The 17,924-nt window shown below is 45.0% G+C and overlaps 1 protein-coding gene across 3 annotated transcripts in view; it reads left to right on the top strand.

Annotated features, from left to right (window-relative positions):
• The window catches only part of TGFB2 (transforming growth factor beta 2), a 78,206-nt gene that overhangs the window by 37,608 nt on the left and 22,674 nt on the right, over window positions 1-17,924 (top strand). For all 3 annotated transcript variants that reach the window (XR_005060267.2, XM_017670090.3, XM_017670091.3), the window contains one exon: window positions 10,793-10,956. Coding sequence is in view for 2 of the 3 variants with exons in the window: in XM_017670090.3 (XP_017525579.1) it covers window positions 10,793-10,956 (164 nt within the window). In the remaining variant the exon portion in view is untranslated. The remainder of the gene's footprint in view (window positions 1-10,792; window positions 10,957-17,924) is intronic.

Genomic DNA, 17,924 nt, shown 5'->3' with positions numbered 1-17,924 from the left:
CCTTGGTGATTCGCCAAAGGACACAACTGACCTGCTGATCCACCTTAAAGAAAATGTGCCACTGGGGAAACAGAAACCTCATTGTGTGATTGTGCAGCTGCAAAGGGCCCCTTCCCAGGGACTTGGCTGTCCCCACTGTGGTGCTCCCTGCTGTATGGATGGCACCTCAAAGGAAGAAGTTCGAGCATGGGTTCAGGCCTATATTCACCTAAACAAATCTTAGAAACTGTTCATGATCTGTGAATCTAAGGGATTGAAGGAAAAGATGCTAAGGCTGTGCTGTGCATTATCATTTAACCAATGAATGCGCAGGTTTACCAGATCAGTCTTCAAATCCATCTCAGCATATCTGAGATGAGGAATCAAATCAAATAAGTACACATTCTATAGGGATATACTGCAAAATTTGCATGCATACACACACACACACACACAAAACCTTAGTATATAAACATAATGACATCTGTAAAATTCTTTGCACAAGAAAGACCTAAGATTTATAATTTATTATGCATTCAAAACACAGAAAATATGATATGAGGGTAAAGGTTAAAAAAAAGAGTAATTCACTGTTGGAATGCATTAATAGTTTAAGTTCCACAATAAAGGAGGTGATAGTTTATTCTGCCTTGATAATTATGTTCCAATTTAAGCGTCCAATTTTAAGACTGGAGCAAAGAGGAAAACATCCACAAAGGTAGAAGACTTCCATGAAAAATAATTAAAGAAAATAGGAATGTTTGCTTAGTAAAGAAAAGAGATGGAGGTTGGGGAACATAAGAATTGGCTTCGAAATTTCTAAGCAGGGTCAAGTGGAAAGGGAATGAATCACCTTGTGTAGCCGAATGAGCCGCATTGGGTAGACCTTGTGGGCAAGCAGATCTCAGCCCAAGACAGGTAAGAACTCTTGAACACATGGAGCTGTTAGAGACTGTAGTAGGCCATCTACCTGAGTTTTGAGTTCTTTGTCACCAAAGGCATTCTGGGGCAGTCTATCTTGTCTTGTCTTGTCTAGAAAACTGCATGGAATTAAATACCAATGACGTTGAGAGAGCACCTAATAGGTGCCAGGTGATTCCTTTGTGGGCTTGCATTTCTAAGTGCAGTGAAGAGTTTCAGAGACTCGACGTTGCCTGTGTTTGCTTTCCTTTCTCAAACTGGATAATCCAGACCATCTATTCCTCTTCATATTTATTCACTCCCAAGCCGTGAATTTAATACATTAGTCATAATAGCCCATGCCACTTGGTTAAGTTGGTAAACAGCATGCAATCTTAACAGGGTGTGCCCTGCTGCTTATTAGCTTAGCTTTAGGGCAGAGCAGTGAAGCAGGGCGATTGCCTCAAAACAATTAGGCGATTGCCTTACAAAGAAGTTAGCCCACAAGCAAGAAGCTTACAGAAAACACAGAGGAAAACCCACAGTACTAGACACGCATTGACTACTATATGCATCACTGCTATGATTTTAGAGAGATCAGAGAAAACTTTTCAGGCTAGTAAGGAGGCACTATACCCATTAAACATGTCAAAAATCCTTACCAGTCATTATAGAGCTGCAGGGGAAGTGCCGAAGTTTCTGGAAAGGGGAATGTTGACGTTTGTTCTGGAATAAGAATGCTCTCTTTGCAGGGATGAGCAAGAATGTTCAGGACTGTGCATTTCTCATCCTGACTTTGCCAATGTTTGCTCTAATCCCGGAAAGATTTTTCTCCTCGGTTTTTCAATCTGTAAGAAGAGAATAAACATAAAATGTGCTTCTAACCCATTAGGAGATTAAGGATGAAATCCTGATTTCCAAGTTTAATTCATCGGTGGAGTCAACACATTTTCCCTCCTTTCTATTGACCTTGGTGGGAGCTGTCGCCGAGTTCTAGAAAGGTTGTGTGGGTAATTATGCCACTGGCCTCTTTAAAGGTCATTAGTGGATCAAAACTATTCCTGTTTTGTCTCCTGGGTATCACAGAGAATAAAAGCAAAGATTGAAGAGAAGTTAGAAAAAGAGAAGGACAAGAAAATGGAGCAAAGGAAGGAGAGAGGTTAAAATGGAAGAGAGAGAAAGACAAAAATAAAGCCAAAAACCAAGAGCGCTTTATGGCAGCGAGGAGTGTCTGTAATTGCTTATTCCAACCACGAGGACTGCCTGCTAGTGTGAGGCCAGTTGGAGGAGGTGTGTCACTTTCAGGGGCCACCTGCCTGCTGCTGTGGGTCCAGGCACCCTCTCCACACTCATTGTCCCTGACACTTCTTGATGTTAGCCACTGTCTTCTCATTTCTGAAACCAAAGATTTTACTGCTCAAACCCAGCACACCCTGCAGAATAAGGTACAGAAGCTGCCTATGCAGTCCTGAGCATGACGAGAAATGTAGAGGAATTAAAACAAAATACGTGTCTCCAGGTAGGTGGGGTTTTATGAGTGTGATGGAAACTTTGGAGTAGAAACTAGAAACCGTGCGTCTGTCACAACTCAAGAAGACTAACCGCCATGGGCCGGCACCACTGTTATTTTACTTTCTTCGCCCTGTCTAAGAATGGGCCCAAACACTCACACTGACAGTATGAGCGGTCTCAGATAACAGTTAGAGGGAGGCCAGGTCACACAAGCTGAGGCTGACACAATTAGACTTGCAACTGCCAACAGAACGTCAGGTTTGACACTGCGACCGTCTTGGAGACGCCTCCTTGAAATCACAGATGCGCTGGTGCTGTGTTATGTTGAATAGGAGGGAGGGCCGGAGACAAAAATCAGAAACCACGGCTGATGCGCTGTTTATTTCTCAGTCATTCTGTGTTAAATTGCTGTGACTTGAATGTCAGCAGCGTTTGGGATGTGGTCGTGAAATAAAATCCATATCCAGTGTGCCAAGACAAATTTTAGAAAACCCCAAAACACAATTGTCTTGGTTTCTTGCGGGCTGTGTCTGTGCATACACAAACAGAAGCTGGTTTAATGCCCTCCAACCATTCGGTGGGTTGCTTGTCTTGCGGCACTCTAGGGGATGTCTAGTGAACCTCAAACTACTTCCCTCAAAGCTGGGGATGTCAGGAATGAGGGGCCACCACACTCATTAAGCATGTCAGCAGTCCACGCCAGTTACTGCAGAGCTTCGGAAAAATGCAGTGATTTCTGGAAGGGGAAATGAGGAGTTTGTTCTATGCATTCGAGATGCTTGGGGATAAGAGCCAGTGAATGCCACTAGGGCTGGGGACACTTGGCACATCTGTATGGGGGGCCAAATATCCTGGGCAATACTGGTATTAACAAAGTGCCTCTTATGGAGGGACCTCCCTACCAAGCAAGACCCTGGATTTCCAAATCAGGGCCATTCTTTTAAGGAATACCAGTGACAATACTGGTATTGCGCTAATGTTTCTTGCATTCATTGCAAGGCTAAGTTCATCTCTAGCTGAGGAGGAGGCATGACTGTGTGCCTGTTTTTGCATTTATGCTCCAACGCAGGCATTGGTGTTTCTGCCTGGTGTTCATGCCTTGCATTCAGGGGGCTCCTTTGCACAGAAGGCAGGACATTGTCCTGAAAATCCAGAGCTTTTGATTGAAAGGCCAGCTGTATCTTGACTTTGGCTAAGAGTTAATTCTTGCTCTCAATTTATCTGTGAAATGGGGATTAAAAACTCCTCCATAGCAGAAATGAAGTACATAAAGCTATTATAAAATGGAAGGGGGTCACAGAATAGAATTCTGAGGCTGCATTCCTTTTTGGGTGTGGATGGTGGGATGGACATGTTTTATTCATCGCTGGTTAGCTCATGATGGTCAGTAATGGGAAAGGAAGCCTGGCCAAAGTCACTGTGCTTGGACCAGCACCTAGGGCATTTGTTTTCCCAAATCTGGGTGTGAAACAGAATCACCTGGGATTTGCCCATAGGTGTGAGATGGAGCCAGGTAATAATGCCCCCAGGGATTCCATTGTAGGGAGTAAGCGACAATTTTTAGAGGCTCTGTCAATGGAGAACATCAAAATAAAAATGCATATGGTAAAGCTGCAGGTGAGCCCGGTAGCCACGTACTTCAGCCAGCTTCCGGATTCAGGGCACCCCACTGCCTGTTTTAGAACAAGGCTCATCTTGCAACTACACGAACTCCTCCAGCGAGGTGAGAGCTCCCAGCCTTGAATGGTGGTGCATTCCTTTGTTTATTTAAACTCTTTTTGACTATTAGAAAATTCTTTATATTTTGGCGCAAAATATGACTCCTTGGCTCTATGAAAATAATTGGATGTGTCTAAATTGTGTCCACTTCAAGCTAAGTGCTATGAGTTCCTCTTGCTGAGGGGTTCTGCACCCACCTGTGAATGAGAATCAGCCGAGGAGCTTGGGAAAGTCCACCGCAGTCCAACTGAACAGACTCTCAGGGGCTGAGGCATCAGTTTTTTCAAAGTTCTTCAGTTTGAAATGTGCAGTCAAGGTAGACAAGTAGTGCAAAACACAGAGGAATTTTGTTTTTCCATTATAAGAGCCTCAGAGCTCTTGTATGGCTGCAATTTCTTCTTTTTTCTGTCTTACTCTTTTTTCTACATATAATACCTGACCAAAAGCTTAGACACTCTTTTGTTTTTATTTATCATTCAAAAATATTTATTGAGCTACTACTATCTTCTACATAAGTTCCTAGATGCTTCTGATGCTTCATGGAACCAAAGAGATCTCTCAATGGGGTTTACGTTCTAGCAGCAGGAGACAGACAATAATCAACAACAGGCTAATGAAACAGGTCAGTTTTATAGGATGTTAGACATATGAATCTAACATAAATTAAAATTTAAAAAAAATCTAAGCGTGATTTTTTTTCAGAGACTAAGAAAATCTATCATAGATGCTCCTTTTTCTTTGTTTCTTTGTGGATTTCTTCTGTCTTTTATTTCAGTGGTTCTCAAACTTCTAGGTGCATAAAAATTGCCCAGGGAGTTTGATAAAATGCAGAGCGCTCTGTCCTATGCCAGGCCCATGCTCTGAGAACCCCAGCTACACAGGATCCTTACAACCACTGCAGTCAACCCGAGCCGGGCCTGCTTTGTAAGCCTCTTGTAACTTCTCCCCTAGAAGGGAGACTAGCTTCTATTTAAAGTTCAGGTAAAAGGAGAGGAAGGAAGGGGGGAAGGAGGGAAGGAAGAACAGAGGGGGCGGGGAGACAAACCAAATTTCTAGGCCTCTACATCCCTTTAATACCTGTGCCTTTTGCCTGTCACTTAGAATTACTGACCTTCTGGTTTGTTTTGGAAGTGTCCCAAAGACACTGAGAGCACTGCCAGTTTCCCTTGGGGGTTCTGGTTAGCGTTGGCTCCCAAAAGCCGCTGTGTTAGAAACTAACGTCTCTTTCTTCTTCCCTGGCTTCTGCCAATATGCTTGTGATGTTAAGTAGCGCTCGTCTCACCAGCTAGGAGTCACCCAGTACCTTGTAGCACAGTGGTTCTCAAACTTCTGATGGTGCCTCGTATATCCCTGGATAGTTTGCATTTATCACAAGTTCCCTGGTGAGGTAGATGCTCTGGGTCCAGGACCACACTTTGAGAACCACTGATTTAGCAAATAAAGCCAGTCCCCAGAGATCCTCGACACAAAATTCCAACATGGGACACGTCCTTTTTCTTTCTCCTGATTTTGTGTTGGAAACAGCCTAGTAGGGAATAAACGACACAGAGATGATCGGGACATCGTCTCCTGAATGGCTGAATTCTGGACATTCATGGTGCCCCAACTCTACATTTTCCTTCAGGGTTCATTACGTGTTGGTGATGTTGTGAGACCTTTCTCCAGACTTTGTTTTTCACTAACTTTTTGTAAAAGGTGTCCTGCGGTAAGCATCTCAGGGGGAGGAGGAGTTACGTGATGCAGAGACGTCTGGTGGGAGGTCAAGCTCTCTCGTCACCCTTTCTGATGGGCAGGGTTTTAGTGAAACAGGTGAAATATGAAAGGAGGATGGAGGGGCGTCTGTGGGAACTTTGGTAACTATAATTCTTCTGTGCAGAGGGCAGGTATTAGAATGCGATGCTGATCAACTGCTGCAGTGCCCACGGCTCTTCTGCTCCTTCTCCTTTACTAACTAATTAAGTTAGTTGGGGTGCAAGAGTTTTCTCTCTCTGGGGACATTCAAAAAAGGCACCAAGACCACCTGGCAGCTTTTTTGCAGGATGGGAGGGGGGACAGCCGGGACCTTTCTGAGGGGAAATTAATGCTAGAGCTTGTGCTCAAACTCTCCGTCTGCTTGCTTATGGTGTCCTGACAACACCATTCAGTGCGGGTGAGGTAGGGTACTATTTAACTCTTTATACAGATGAAGAAACAGTCTCAGAAAAGCCAAATAATGTCCCTATTGCCACATAGCTAGGACTGGTTGATATGGGATTAGAATTCAGGAGGCCTTCCGGGTCCCTCCCTGCATTAATGACCTTATAACTGTATGTGACTGAGGCAGGGCTGGTTATAAGATCTGTGGGACCCTTTTACAAAATAGAAACGTGGAGGCTCATGTTTAAAAAGGCAGAAAAAGGTATTGTTGAGGTCCTAAAATATAAAACTTCTCCCCTTGTGCCATGGTCTTGTTCCCTCTTAACCTGTCACAGTACTTTTTTATATGCCCTTTAACGTCATGTTCCCTGGGTACGTGGTTATTCCCAGAGTTGGGGAAGACTCACAGACACTTGGGCCCTGCCTGGCCACTTGGAGTGTGTTGCCCACCAGCTGCTGGATTCCCACCACCAGCCAGCAGACTGATGCCATTTTGAGCCTGGCATCTCCTTTCTGTGGGACTACGACACCAACCCACAAGATTGCAAACTCCGCGCTAGGATGTGCTTAGTAGCTGGGTCAAGCGTGAGCATGTTTCTGCTGAGTTGCCCTTTGAATGTGCTCAGGCACTGGCAGCCTCGGGTGTGAACAGCTTCTACCACACCTGCCCGGAGTTGTTTCAGGTGTGTATCCCTGACCCTGTCTCTCCCAGGTGAGGCTGGGGGCATCAGAGGACTGAGAAACCATCCTAGGGAAGTCAGCAGGTAGTGGGAGGGGTGACAGCACACAAGCTGAGGCTCCATGCCCCTTGCTCCAGTGTCTCACCAGACTTCACTTTCAAAGCCTAAAGTCACAGAAGACATGCAAGAATTTCGGATGGTGACCATAGAACATTTAACTCAGATGTGAGGCTTTCTGAGCAAGGGGCCCAGTGTAACTGCACTGCCGCAAGCCCGCCAAGCCAGCCTGGGGCTGTGGACAGCCAAAGAGCCACAAGTGAGGATGCCTGAGCTCCAGGTGCTCACACAGGAAGCAGGTAATATATCACAAGCTAACGAATTATTTGGAACAGAGAAGCCAAAATATAACGCCCACAAAAGCAGCTTGTGATTAAGTGCTGCATTGGGCTTCCTGTACTATCCCCTGGAGTTTGATTCCGCAGGGATGAGTGGCCAGGGTTGGGGTGCGGGGAGCACCCCTCATGTAAGGACATTCTGGAATCTCCCATGTGTGAGATTGTCCCTGAGAGGAGGGCACGTGGGAGAGCGTGGCAGGGAGCAGAAGCAGCCTGGTGGTCTGAAATCCAAAGGGTTAAATGAATGTTGATTTGGTTGCACCACAAAATGCGGGTCAGAGGTTGTGAGGAAGGAGCCAGCCAGGATGTCAGTGTGGCTAAGCTGGAAAAGGTCAAACCTGGGTGCCTGACCACCTGGCGATGGAAGAGGAGCTGGGATTAGAGTTAAAGAGGACTTTAGAGAAAACTCCCATTAGGAAGGGGGAAGTGAGTGCTGGGAGGAGGCTGAGGGAAGAGCTCCATCCCTGCAAAGGCCAAGTGGGTGGATCGGGGCTGTCCAGGCCTGTAAGTGCTGGAGGAGCCTGGGGAGGGAGCCCGCTGTGTCCCCGCTGGGGGCAGGGGGTCACTTTCAGTTTTACCTGCCCTGCGTATATGAAAGCTTTTATGAGGTAAGGACTGGGGGATGGACTAGGCCAGCGCAATTTGCTGTGATTATTTTTCCCTAAATGCAGAAACATTTGGCAAGTTGCTTAAGTTCCTCAGCCAGGCAGGACACTGGTGACCCATAGTAGATGACAGCAGAGGACAGCTGAGACCCACCCTTGGAAGCAGCGTTCAGTTCTTTGTTCGACAGTGTCCATGGAGCAAGTTCCCGCTCTTCTGTGCAAGAGTATGTGGGGAAGGGTGCGTTCTCCTGGCCTGGTCACTTCTCTGTTGTTGCGAGACCAAAGCAGAGGCACTGGGGTGGCGGGGGGGAGGGGAGGCTTAGCAGTTATTTTGCCTCGTGCATTGAAACAAGAAGCAAAAATGCGGATTTGCATCATCAGGCAGCTAAAGTATAAACAGCCGAAATGGTTATAATAGCCAGAGGGGAGGAGGGCCGTCTGCCAGCGCAGAGGGAGCAGAGGAGATCAACTGCGATGCGCTTTAACGATCCAGCTACTCCTGTAAATGTTTGCAAACACCCCTTCAAAGCTCGAAAGCCTAGGACAGGATCATTGGATGATTTGCTTAGAAGAAGAAGAAACAAAATTGACCTCATGGTCTGTAGCAGCCATAAAAAGAAAGAGTGACTTTGGGCAGAAGACCAGAAAGGGGAAGAAATTGTTCAAAGTTGAGTAAACACAAAAGAGAATAAAAATAAATCTCAAGAGCACTTATTTACAAACTTGATGGAAGGATAAGATTGGGGCGGGTGGGTGTGAAAGATGAGTGTTTGTGGAAGTAGAGGAGGCCGTGGGGGTTCAACTGATTGAGCAGAGGAGAAATGATGGGGACATTTTCTCTTCCTAATGATGGGAAGCACACTGAATTAGCTTTGCTCTTTCAGGATGCTCTACTAAAACGTGCTGAAGCTTCTGCTGACTAATGGGGAGGCTATGAAAACATGAATGCTGCCACTAGGCCTGTAGAAGGTTCTGGGTAAACCAGAGCATGTAAGAAGCCAGAGAGCCTGGCTTCTGCCCTGCCCTGGCTTCTCCACCTGGGCACTTGGCGTGTTTTCAGCAGAGCTGGTCAAACTGGTACAAACCTGTCCCATCGCCTGGGGTGGGCACATTTCAGAGACAAAGATCATTTTTTCTCTCAGAAACTACCCTTTCAAATTGCTGTGCTAGGGGGCTCCAAAAACCTTTCCATTGTACGAATGTTTGATTGCCTAAAAACTGTCCACCAACTATTTCACAGTGGCGATGCAGTGAACCATCACCATGTCTGCACGAATACGTTTCTTTTCTCCAAAACCTGGATGCTTTGGATTTTTGAGGGGTTTTTTTTTTTTGGTTGTTTGTTTGTTTCTGAGACTTTTGGCTCATAAGCTACAAAGCTTCAATTCACACAGTCATTTATGAAAGTCACTGGGCAGAGTGTGGCCTGGAATTCACCACTCCCCCTTGAGCTGTTTTCTGAGAGTCAGAGGACGTGGGGAAAGGGAAAAGTCCCTCTGAGGAAAGAAGTGCCGAGCTCTTAAGGTGAGCAAATGGTGGTGTGTTCCTAGCACTTTCTTCAGTGTAATCGTCAGGGCATGCATTTCCCCAGAGATCACAGAAGGTATTTATTTCTATTTTAAGATTGGCAACGTGGCTCATTTACTTAATAAGTTTGTCTTGCCAATAGCCAGATCCCTGAGTCTTTCAAGACTCCCGTTGATGACCAACTATGCAAACAGTGGGTATTTGCTGAATTCCATGTGTGCAGAGCCCTATCCTACGTATGTGGGGAGAAAGAAAGATCTGGCAAGCATGGCCTCTGCCCTCAAGATTCTTAAAATTTGATGGGGGAAAGCAAAATAAACACACATGATGCAGGAGTAATAAAAACATTTGTCAAAACCGTGAACAACTGAGAACGATTATGTTGTAATGAAGCTGCCTAATAGAGGAGAAGGTAGAAAATACTGGAGCTGCCAGAATTGCATGGAACATTCTGGGAGTAATGAAAGAAAGTTTGCAGATTTTGGAAGAGGATTGTAGAAACATCTGTAACAAATGACCATCCAGTGTAAGTGCTCAATCAGTGGGTGTTGTATATGAAGCATGAGGATAAAATTAGGACCTGCTTTAGCAACCTCTGAGTTTGAAATCATGTAACGTCTTCATCTCTGTACATGGCTCAGAACTGAAAGAATTTAGGTTGATTCTTTCTCTTCATTAGCCAATATTCCCTCCCATCAATGGACATTATCCTGAACAGAGAATTTTAAGACTGGACCTGGTATAGCCAGTATATGGCTATAGCTTGTTTATTTTTTAATTCTAGCTTCTTCACCCTAACTAACAAGAGGGTATGTTTGGTCAGATGTGTGCGAAAAAACAAAATATTGAAGCCAAAAAAAGATGCAATACTTGAACCTGGATAGAGTTGAGTATTCAGATGCCAAAATTTCAAGGAAAAAAAAATGTAGTCAAACTGCTTGACATTAGGAGCTATTTTCTTGGCACATCTGATTAAAGTGTACGCGAGCCCAACAGCTCTCTCCGAGCATCAGCTGTCAGGGAACTTGTTCCAATTCATAATCATTGAGGATTTTCCATCACTCTGTCAACTTTCAAAGGATAGGGTTAACTGCATGCCCTCAAAGAGGGTTGAAAGTGGTTTGTTAATCTCTATTAATCTGCTACTCCTGTAACCAAATGCACATTTATTTATTTTTTTCTGGTTAAATTGCTAATGGTATTAAATTGACCCATTGGAAACCAAATCATTCTGTAGATATTTCCCTTATGGATCCTGGAGGCTGTCTCATGCTGCGCGGGCTCTTTTGGGAGAGCGATGGATTTGATCATTTTCAATGATTGCCCTAACTCTTTACAGATGCCATCCCACCCACTTTCTACAGACCCTACTTCAGAATTGTCCGATTTGATGTCTCAGCGATGGAGAAGAATGCATCCAATTTGGTGAAAGCAGAGTTCAGAGTCTTCCGTTTACAGAACCCAAAAGCCAGAGTACCTGAACAACGGATCGAACTGTATCAGGTGACTTTAGGTTGTTTTCATGGACAGTCAGTTTGAAGTATTAGGGGGAAAAGACTTTGAACTGTGTTAGATTTTCTGTGCTGATAGACACCGTGTCCACTCACAGTGATGTCGTAGACCCTTATTTGGTATAAGGGTGAGCGCCTCTCTCATCAGGCAGGAAGGAAGAACTGCTAGAACAAAGTGGTTGAAGCTCTTGAGCACACTTCTTCAGTGGCCTGAGGGCTTCAGTCTGGAAGTCCACCTCATCTGGAAAGTCAGATAATGTGGGCCTGATTCCACCCTAGGGAGAGATGTCAGCTGACCTTCCTTCCTGTTTTCATCCTATGACCATCCCTTCCTCCTTTTCTCTCCTCTTTCCTTTCCTGTTGTCTTCCTCTCTGTCTTGGCCACTCTGTTTTCTTCCACTCTTTACTACCTCCTTTCTCTTCACTAACCTCATCCTGTCCCCTTTTCCTCTCTGAATCTACCCACTCTGCCCACCTCCCACCCCCATCCGCACACACATCCTCTTACCACCTGGTCCTCCCATATTTCAGGCAGTCCTGCCATCTCTCCCTTCCGCCTGAGTACTGTTGCTGGGCAGCTGTGTCAAAAATGGTGATGGTGATGAGGTACCAAGTTCCTGGGATTTCAGAGATGTTCTTAGCTTGCTGCTCAAGTGGACTGCAGGCTAGTAGTTATCAGCATTACCAAGGAGCTGGAGGAAAATGCAGAATCGCGGCCCCCACCGGAGTCTTACTGAATCAGAATGGGGCAGAATGTAGATCAGAATCTACATTTATAACAAAATCATCAGGTGAGCCTTATGCACGTCAAAGCATCGCTCTCAGAACCTGCTGAGGGAGGCAGACCTGTAAGCAGGTATATAAATGAATCGTAGTGTCACGTGAGCAGTGTATGCAGAAGGCACAGTTGGAAAGATTTCACCAGGGAGCTGAGCAGGTCCTTGAGAAGTATCTTGTGAAAACAGGAGGAAGGATGTTCATTCTTGGCAGGAGGAGCCTGTCCAAAAAATGGTCTTAAAGGGATGTTTTAGGCACCAAATAGGTGGTGCTCAGTGCCTGGAGCGGAGGAAAGATTAAGGGAGAAGGTTGTCCTCCAGGGAAAGTGTGTGAAGAGTCAGCATATATGACAAAATGACTCAAAAGTGACCTTACTTGAGGAAAAGAAAAGTCTTGACCTCCGTTTGCTGAAAACTTAGCTGTCATGGATTCTAAACTTTTGGAAATGTTGATAATTGAGATAAGAATTTTCTTTATATTTCTTATGAAAATGGGGCAATACCATACACATAAATGTTGTATATGAGATCTCAGAGAATAAGTTTAAAGTTTTTAAACATTTTCAAGTATGTGTTTACATGTGTTTTCATGAAAAATAATTCTTACTTATTAAAATGAATCTTCAAGGACCTCTCCTTGGAGTCTTTCGAATCTCAGCGCACGTTCTGAGGGCACCGTGAGGGCCGCACGCTGGGGACAAGCCGCAGCTGCTTCTGGTCACCTGGCAGTGTTGGCTTGCTGTGTACCAGAGCCTCTGCTAAACACTTTATAAGTGTGGTCTCCGTTAATACTCACACCTATACTGCGAAGTTTGCATGATGAAGTGTCCTTTATTTCCCCAGGTTTATTGAGATGTAGCTGACATATAACATCATATTAGTTTAAGGTGTACAACATAGGATTTTATATATGTCTGTGTCGTGAAATGATCACCACTATGAGTTTAGTTAACATCTATCACCTCATAGTTACACATGCTCTTTTCTTATGACGAGACCTTCTGAGATTTACTCTCTTTACAACTTCCAAATGCACAATACTCTGGTGAAGTGTGGTCGCCATGCCGAATATTAATATCCTCGGGACTTATTTATGACTGGAAGGTTGTACCTTTTAACCGCCTCCACCTATGTTAGGTATTCTCTCTATGACTGTATTCTTTCTCCGTTTTGCAGAGAAAGACTGAGTCACAGAAACATTAAGTCACTTGGCCAGGGTTCCACAGCTAGGAAGTGACAGGGTGGGAGACCAACCCAGTATCCAGGTGTGACTCCTAGCCTCCCACTCCTCACCACATGCTGTGCTCTTTGTAGCCAGTCTTTCCCTTCTCCTGTGCCTCAGTGTCAGCCAGAATGGGAGAAGAAGAAGAGAAACTGGGTTGGCTAGAGGGTGGAGTACTGGCGGGAAAACCAAGACAGAGTTCTGTGAAATAGAAGCTTAGCTCAAAGGTAGCCGGGTGTATTGCAAGGTGACTGGAAAAAAATAAGCACAAAAACAGGATCTCATGCTCTTCTTTCTTTGTTTTCAAATCGGTCTTACTGTTGTGTCTGTGTGGATGACAGCACCGTGGATTGTTCTCCCTGGCCTTGTTTCAGTTACATGACTCCAGCACCTTGAAGACAAGCTCCCTTAGGTTTTGTTGTCTGTCACATAAACTGCTAAATCACTGCTATCCTTTGGCCCCTGACCTTGTGCTCTCAAGAGTGGCCTCTGATGGCAGGATTGTGGACTATTTACCTTACTCCCAGAGCCCCCAGGAGGGGATGCGTCCCTTGACGCTGGTAATGTAGGGAACCTTTGTGAGTTATTAGCAGATGTGTACCTTCCCAGAGGTCACTGCAGCACTGGCTGCCCCCTGACGTGAACAACAGGACCTGAGATTAGAACCCTCCCCAGTGGGAAAAGATACAACCTAAGGTGGAAGCTTTTTGGAGGGAGAGGGTGAATGTAGGTTTGTTTACCATCACTGAACATGGGAATCTGGAAGAAGGTGATTTTAGAGGGAAAAATAAGGAAGAATAACAACACCTTATCTATCTGGAGCTCAGCTATGTGGCAATCTAACCTGAAACAGCCACGGTCAAGACAGTAAATCAAAGACCCCTGAACAGAAGACACAAAGCACACACACACATAGGTGACTTACCAGAAGGACAGCCTTTGGCCCTTCATGCCCTTCTAACTAGGGTGGTTATCTCTAGGAGCACAAGCAAACACAAGCACTGAATTAGAAGGAGAGGGCTGGAGGAAAATACTCTGACAGGAGCAGATCACCCTTTAGACTTGAGATTTTTGTCCGTGCGCTACAGTGGGGCTTGCCCAGAAAATCAAATTTCAGAATGCAATGCCCGTGGTGGACAGTTCTCCTAAATGTTACCCTGTTTATAGTTAACCAACTCTTTATCTTTGTGGCACCCTACCTGACATCAGCTCTAGCCTCCTTATCTGGAGGTCCAGTTTTGGCTTGTTATTCTCCAGTTTTCCACTTGCCTTCAGCAGTCTTCTTGGGGGGCTTAGCAGCCTTTAGTAATAAACTCTACCTTCCAGCCCCTCTACGGAATTTGGTGGTTATGATAAAAGCCTTGACTTGGGGAGGTGAAGATACGTTATATTCAGGAAACTGACCACATGCAATAACATCTTAGAGAGTTTTATATTCAAAATTGCTGGAGAAAGAAAGAAAGGCTGATGCTTAAATGGGCAGATCTAGCTCTCTGGAGAGCTCAGCTACTCAGAAGAGCAAAGCCTCGAAAGTTTCTGGAGGCCTTGCGATTACTGTATGACTCGGCATGCATTTGACACTCTCCTTCCTAAGGGAAGAAAGGCAGGAACACTGTGAACAGGTTCTCAGGGTGGTTCGATGGTATGCGGGTGACTTATTAGGATTCCTCAGGACACTGATTTTAAGCAGGGGAGTGTGTGTGTGTGTGTGTGTGTGTGTGTGTGTGCATGTGCATGCAAGCTCACATGTGGGCACAGGCACTGCGCTCCCCTTGGGGAACTTCTACAAAGACTGCCCATGGTCCCTTCCTTGGAGATTCTGATTGTCCCTGGAGAGGAAAAGAGTTTTCTGTGAACAAATGTGGTTTGAAAGAGCTCCTCTCATGATTCAGACATGACCGTTCTCCATTCTCCATTGGAAAGCACAGATTTAAAGCATATTCTAAGCCTTTTTGGGTCATTCTGTTCTGAAAAAATGTATATACATACTCTTTCTAGAGTCAGGATGCCAGGCTGGGAGGACTTACACTAGCATTTCTGTGAGTGAGTTCAGAGTTCACCTTGTCCAGAGCTGTGTATCTGTGGACACTCCCTGCCTGGGAGAGTTGAACACCCAAGCTTCTATGAAAGTCACATTTTGCTTCGCAAGGAAACTTGGAGCTCTCACTACTCTCCCCTCTCAGCAGAATAGTCTCTTAGAACTTGGATGAATGGTGGTAAAATAAAACCTTACTGCCCCCCTGCTGTCTCTGACTTCCATTGTGTTAACAGACTCTAAACAGCATATACCAGTGTGGTCATGGGATCGCTTTAAATGTACATCAGTATTGGAGGGGATATGATAGGGACAAAGCCCCTGATACATGAAGGGATAGAGGAGAAAAAAAATAAACTTCAGTAATAAACTCTCCCTTGCAGCCCTTCTATGGAAATTGATGGTTATGAGAAAACCCTTCACTTGGGGAGGTGAGGATACATTATATTCTCCAATATGGAACTTTTTCCAAACAGGAATGACTCTTACCATGTTTTTAAAGCTTTATGCCAATGGCAGCCTTTATTGGACTATGCTCTGGTGCTCTGGGAATGCCTTTGAACCTATAAAATTCAATGTAGCTCTCAGCCCATTTAGAAACTTGAATATGTCTTTCCGTATTTATGATTAAAAGCATGCACAGAGTTATGAGGGAGAAAATAGGGAAGGGGAATCTTCAAATTGATTATCATCAACGTGAACAAGGGCACCCATCATCTTGGAGTGGAGTAAACCCCCAGTTTTACAAATGAAGAAATGAGGACCCAAGAAATTAATTACTGATTGAAGGGTACTCATGACCTCACGGCTTCATGGACCCACCAAAGAACACTTACATTTAGATGTACTGACCTCGGAGGACTTTGGGGGCTCAGCTACTTCTAGCTGCCTTTCACCAACTCACACCTTTTTCACACCCATTGCTCATTTCAAACTTTACCACCTCTAGGATATTAAGATTTGTACCTTTGTGATTATTTCAATGCCCTATTCAGTGAATAACAAACTACTCGAAAATTTCATGGCCTCAAATAACAACCATTTTATTACATCTCATGATTTTGGAGGAGTCAGAAACTTGGGCTGGGCTGTTCTTCTGCTCCTTGTGGCTTTAACTGGAGTCACTTGGTGGTATTCATGTGGCAGCTGTGATGGTCTGGAAGGTCTGCGATGAGTCTGCTCATATGCTTGGAGCGAGGATGGGGTGACCGGAAGGCTGGGCTCAGCTGAGACCCTCTTCCTCTCCGGGTTGTCTCAGGGTTATTTCCACTTGGTCTTCCAGAAGGGGTCGGCAGGCTTCTTACCTGAAGCTCAGGTGGCAAAGAGGCCGAGGCAGAATCTGCCAGAACCTCACTTCCTCCTTATTCTATTGATCAAATGAGCTACAGGTCAGCCTAGATTCAAAGGGAAAGGAAATAGACTCCATCTCTGCACGGGAGGAGTGGCAAAGAACTTAGAGCCCTGTCTCGTCAGCCACCCTGACCCACTGCTTGGTGGAGGCGTCAGCGGACTCTGAGCCATGCCCTCCCATGGCGCTGAGTCAGCATCGGATGGTAAGTCAGCCATCTAGAGCTGCAGGAGATTGGGCTTCTGCCTTCTGGTTGCTCAGTGTCTGGGGGAGGCCATGTAAGGTGTGTCTCAATCTGCATAGTCTTTCCACTAATGGAAATACTCTAAGAGTGGAATCCAGAGAATCCAGAGAAATGCCTTAGAATTCATTCTTTCCAGAAAGGGGGTTGTGAGGATTTGGAAGCAGCCTGACCTCTTGGGTGGGCTCCCTGGTGGGCAAGCACTTAATTCCAAGGGACTGAGCTATCTACCTGAATCAAGAGGTTCCTCTGAGCCCTGCATTATTTATAGTGGACATATATAGATAAATCAGATGAGATAGGAGCAGGATTGGTTCATTAAAATGCACAGTAGTTTCTTTCCTTTATGTTTCTTTCATTAGGTCATGAAAGACCTACTTTCATTGTGTTTCAGTGTGTGCATTAACATCCTGGGATGTGATGGTGACTACATCTGTGTCTTCTGTTCACTGTGAAGCAGCACAGTGGAGTGTTTAGTGGCATAGGCTTTGTGATCTAAGTTGGCTTCATAATTCCTGATTCACGTGGTATTTATTGTGAGGGTCAAATAAAGCAATGTTCATTACTGCCAGCTGGAGAGTGGCCACTCAGCCTATGTTAGTTGCCTTCCTTCTATATCATCACTTAGATTTTGACTCCTAAGTCTTTGATTTCTCCAAGGGGAAGAGCCCTCTACTGAACTATCTATCCAAGTCAGTTGCCATATTATTTTTAAGATTAACTCATTACTTTCAGGCCACTAATAACATCATGCAAATTAACTCCCTGGAAGACAATGTGATGTGCCAGGTTCATACATCATAAGACGTCAGGAGAAAAACGTCTCCTTCTTGTGCAAGGCTGGTGCGAGGCCACGAATATTAGTAGCAGGTAGGTTGGTAGAATACAATCTGCTGATGGTCCCTGTGAATCAGGAGATGAGTGTGCTGAGATGCAGTGAGCTCGGTGGATTTCAAAAGAAACTTAGATTTCCTGGCTGGGGCTGAAGGAGGAGCAATGGTGCCATTCATTTTTGCAGAGTGGCAGAGCAGCCAGCACCAGTGGAAGTCACCTTTGCCTTGACAGGGCAACTTCTCTCTCTACAGAATAGTGTCTCAGAACTTGGATGAAGGAGAGTCAAATAAAATCTGTCCTGCTTTCTCTGACCTCTTTCCTAAGTCTTGGATTTTAATGTCTAGTTGAGTTTGCCTTTGCACAGTAACCTATTTATCAAGTATGATTAAATCTCATTTTTTAGAGATCGCTTGCAAGGATATACAACACAGTGGCTAAATCCTAAGTCATTTATATCTGCTATTTTTGACTTCAAGCTGTATTGTAATTGAATGAGTTTTTAGA

The sequence above is a fragment of the Manis javanica genome, chromosome 14 (assembly GCF_040802235.1).
Source record: "Manis javanica isolate MJ-LG chromosome 14, MJ_LKY, whole genome shotgun sequence".
NCBI lineage: Eukaryota > Metazoa > Chordata > Mammalia > Pholidota > Manidae > Manis > Manis javanica.
Note: the sequence above shows the minus strand (reverse complement) of the source record. Positions and strands in the feature narration are given on the sequence as shown.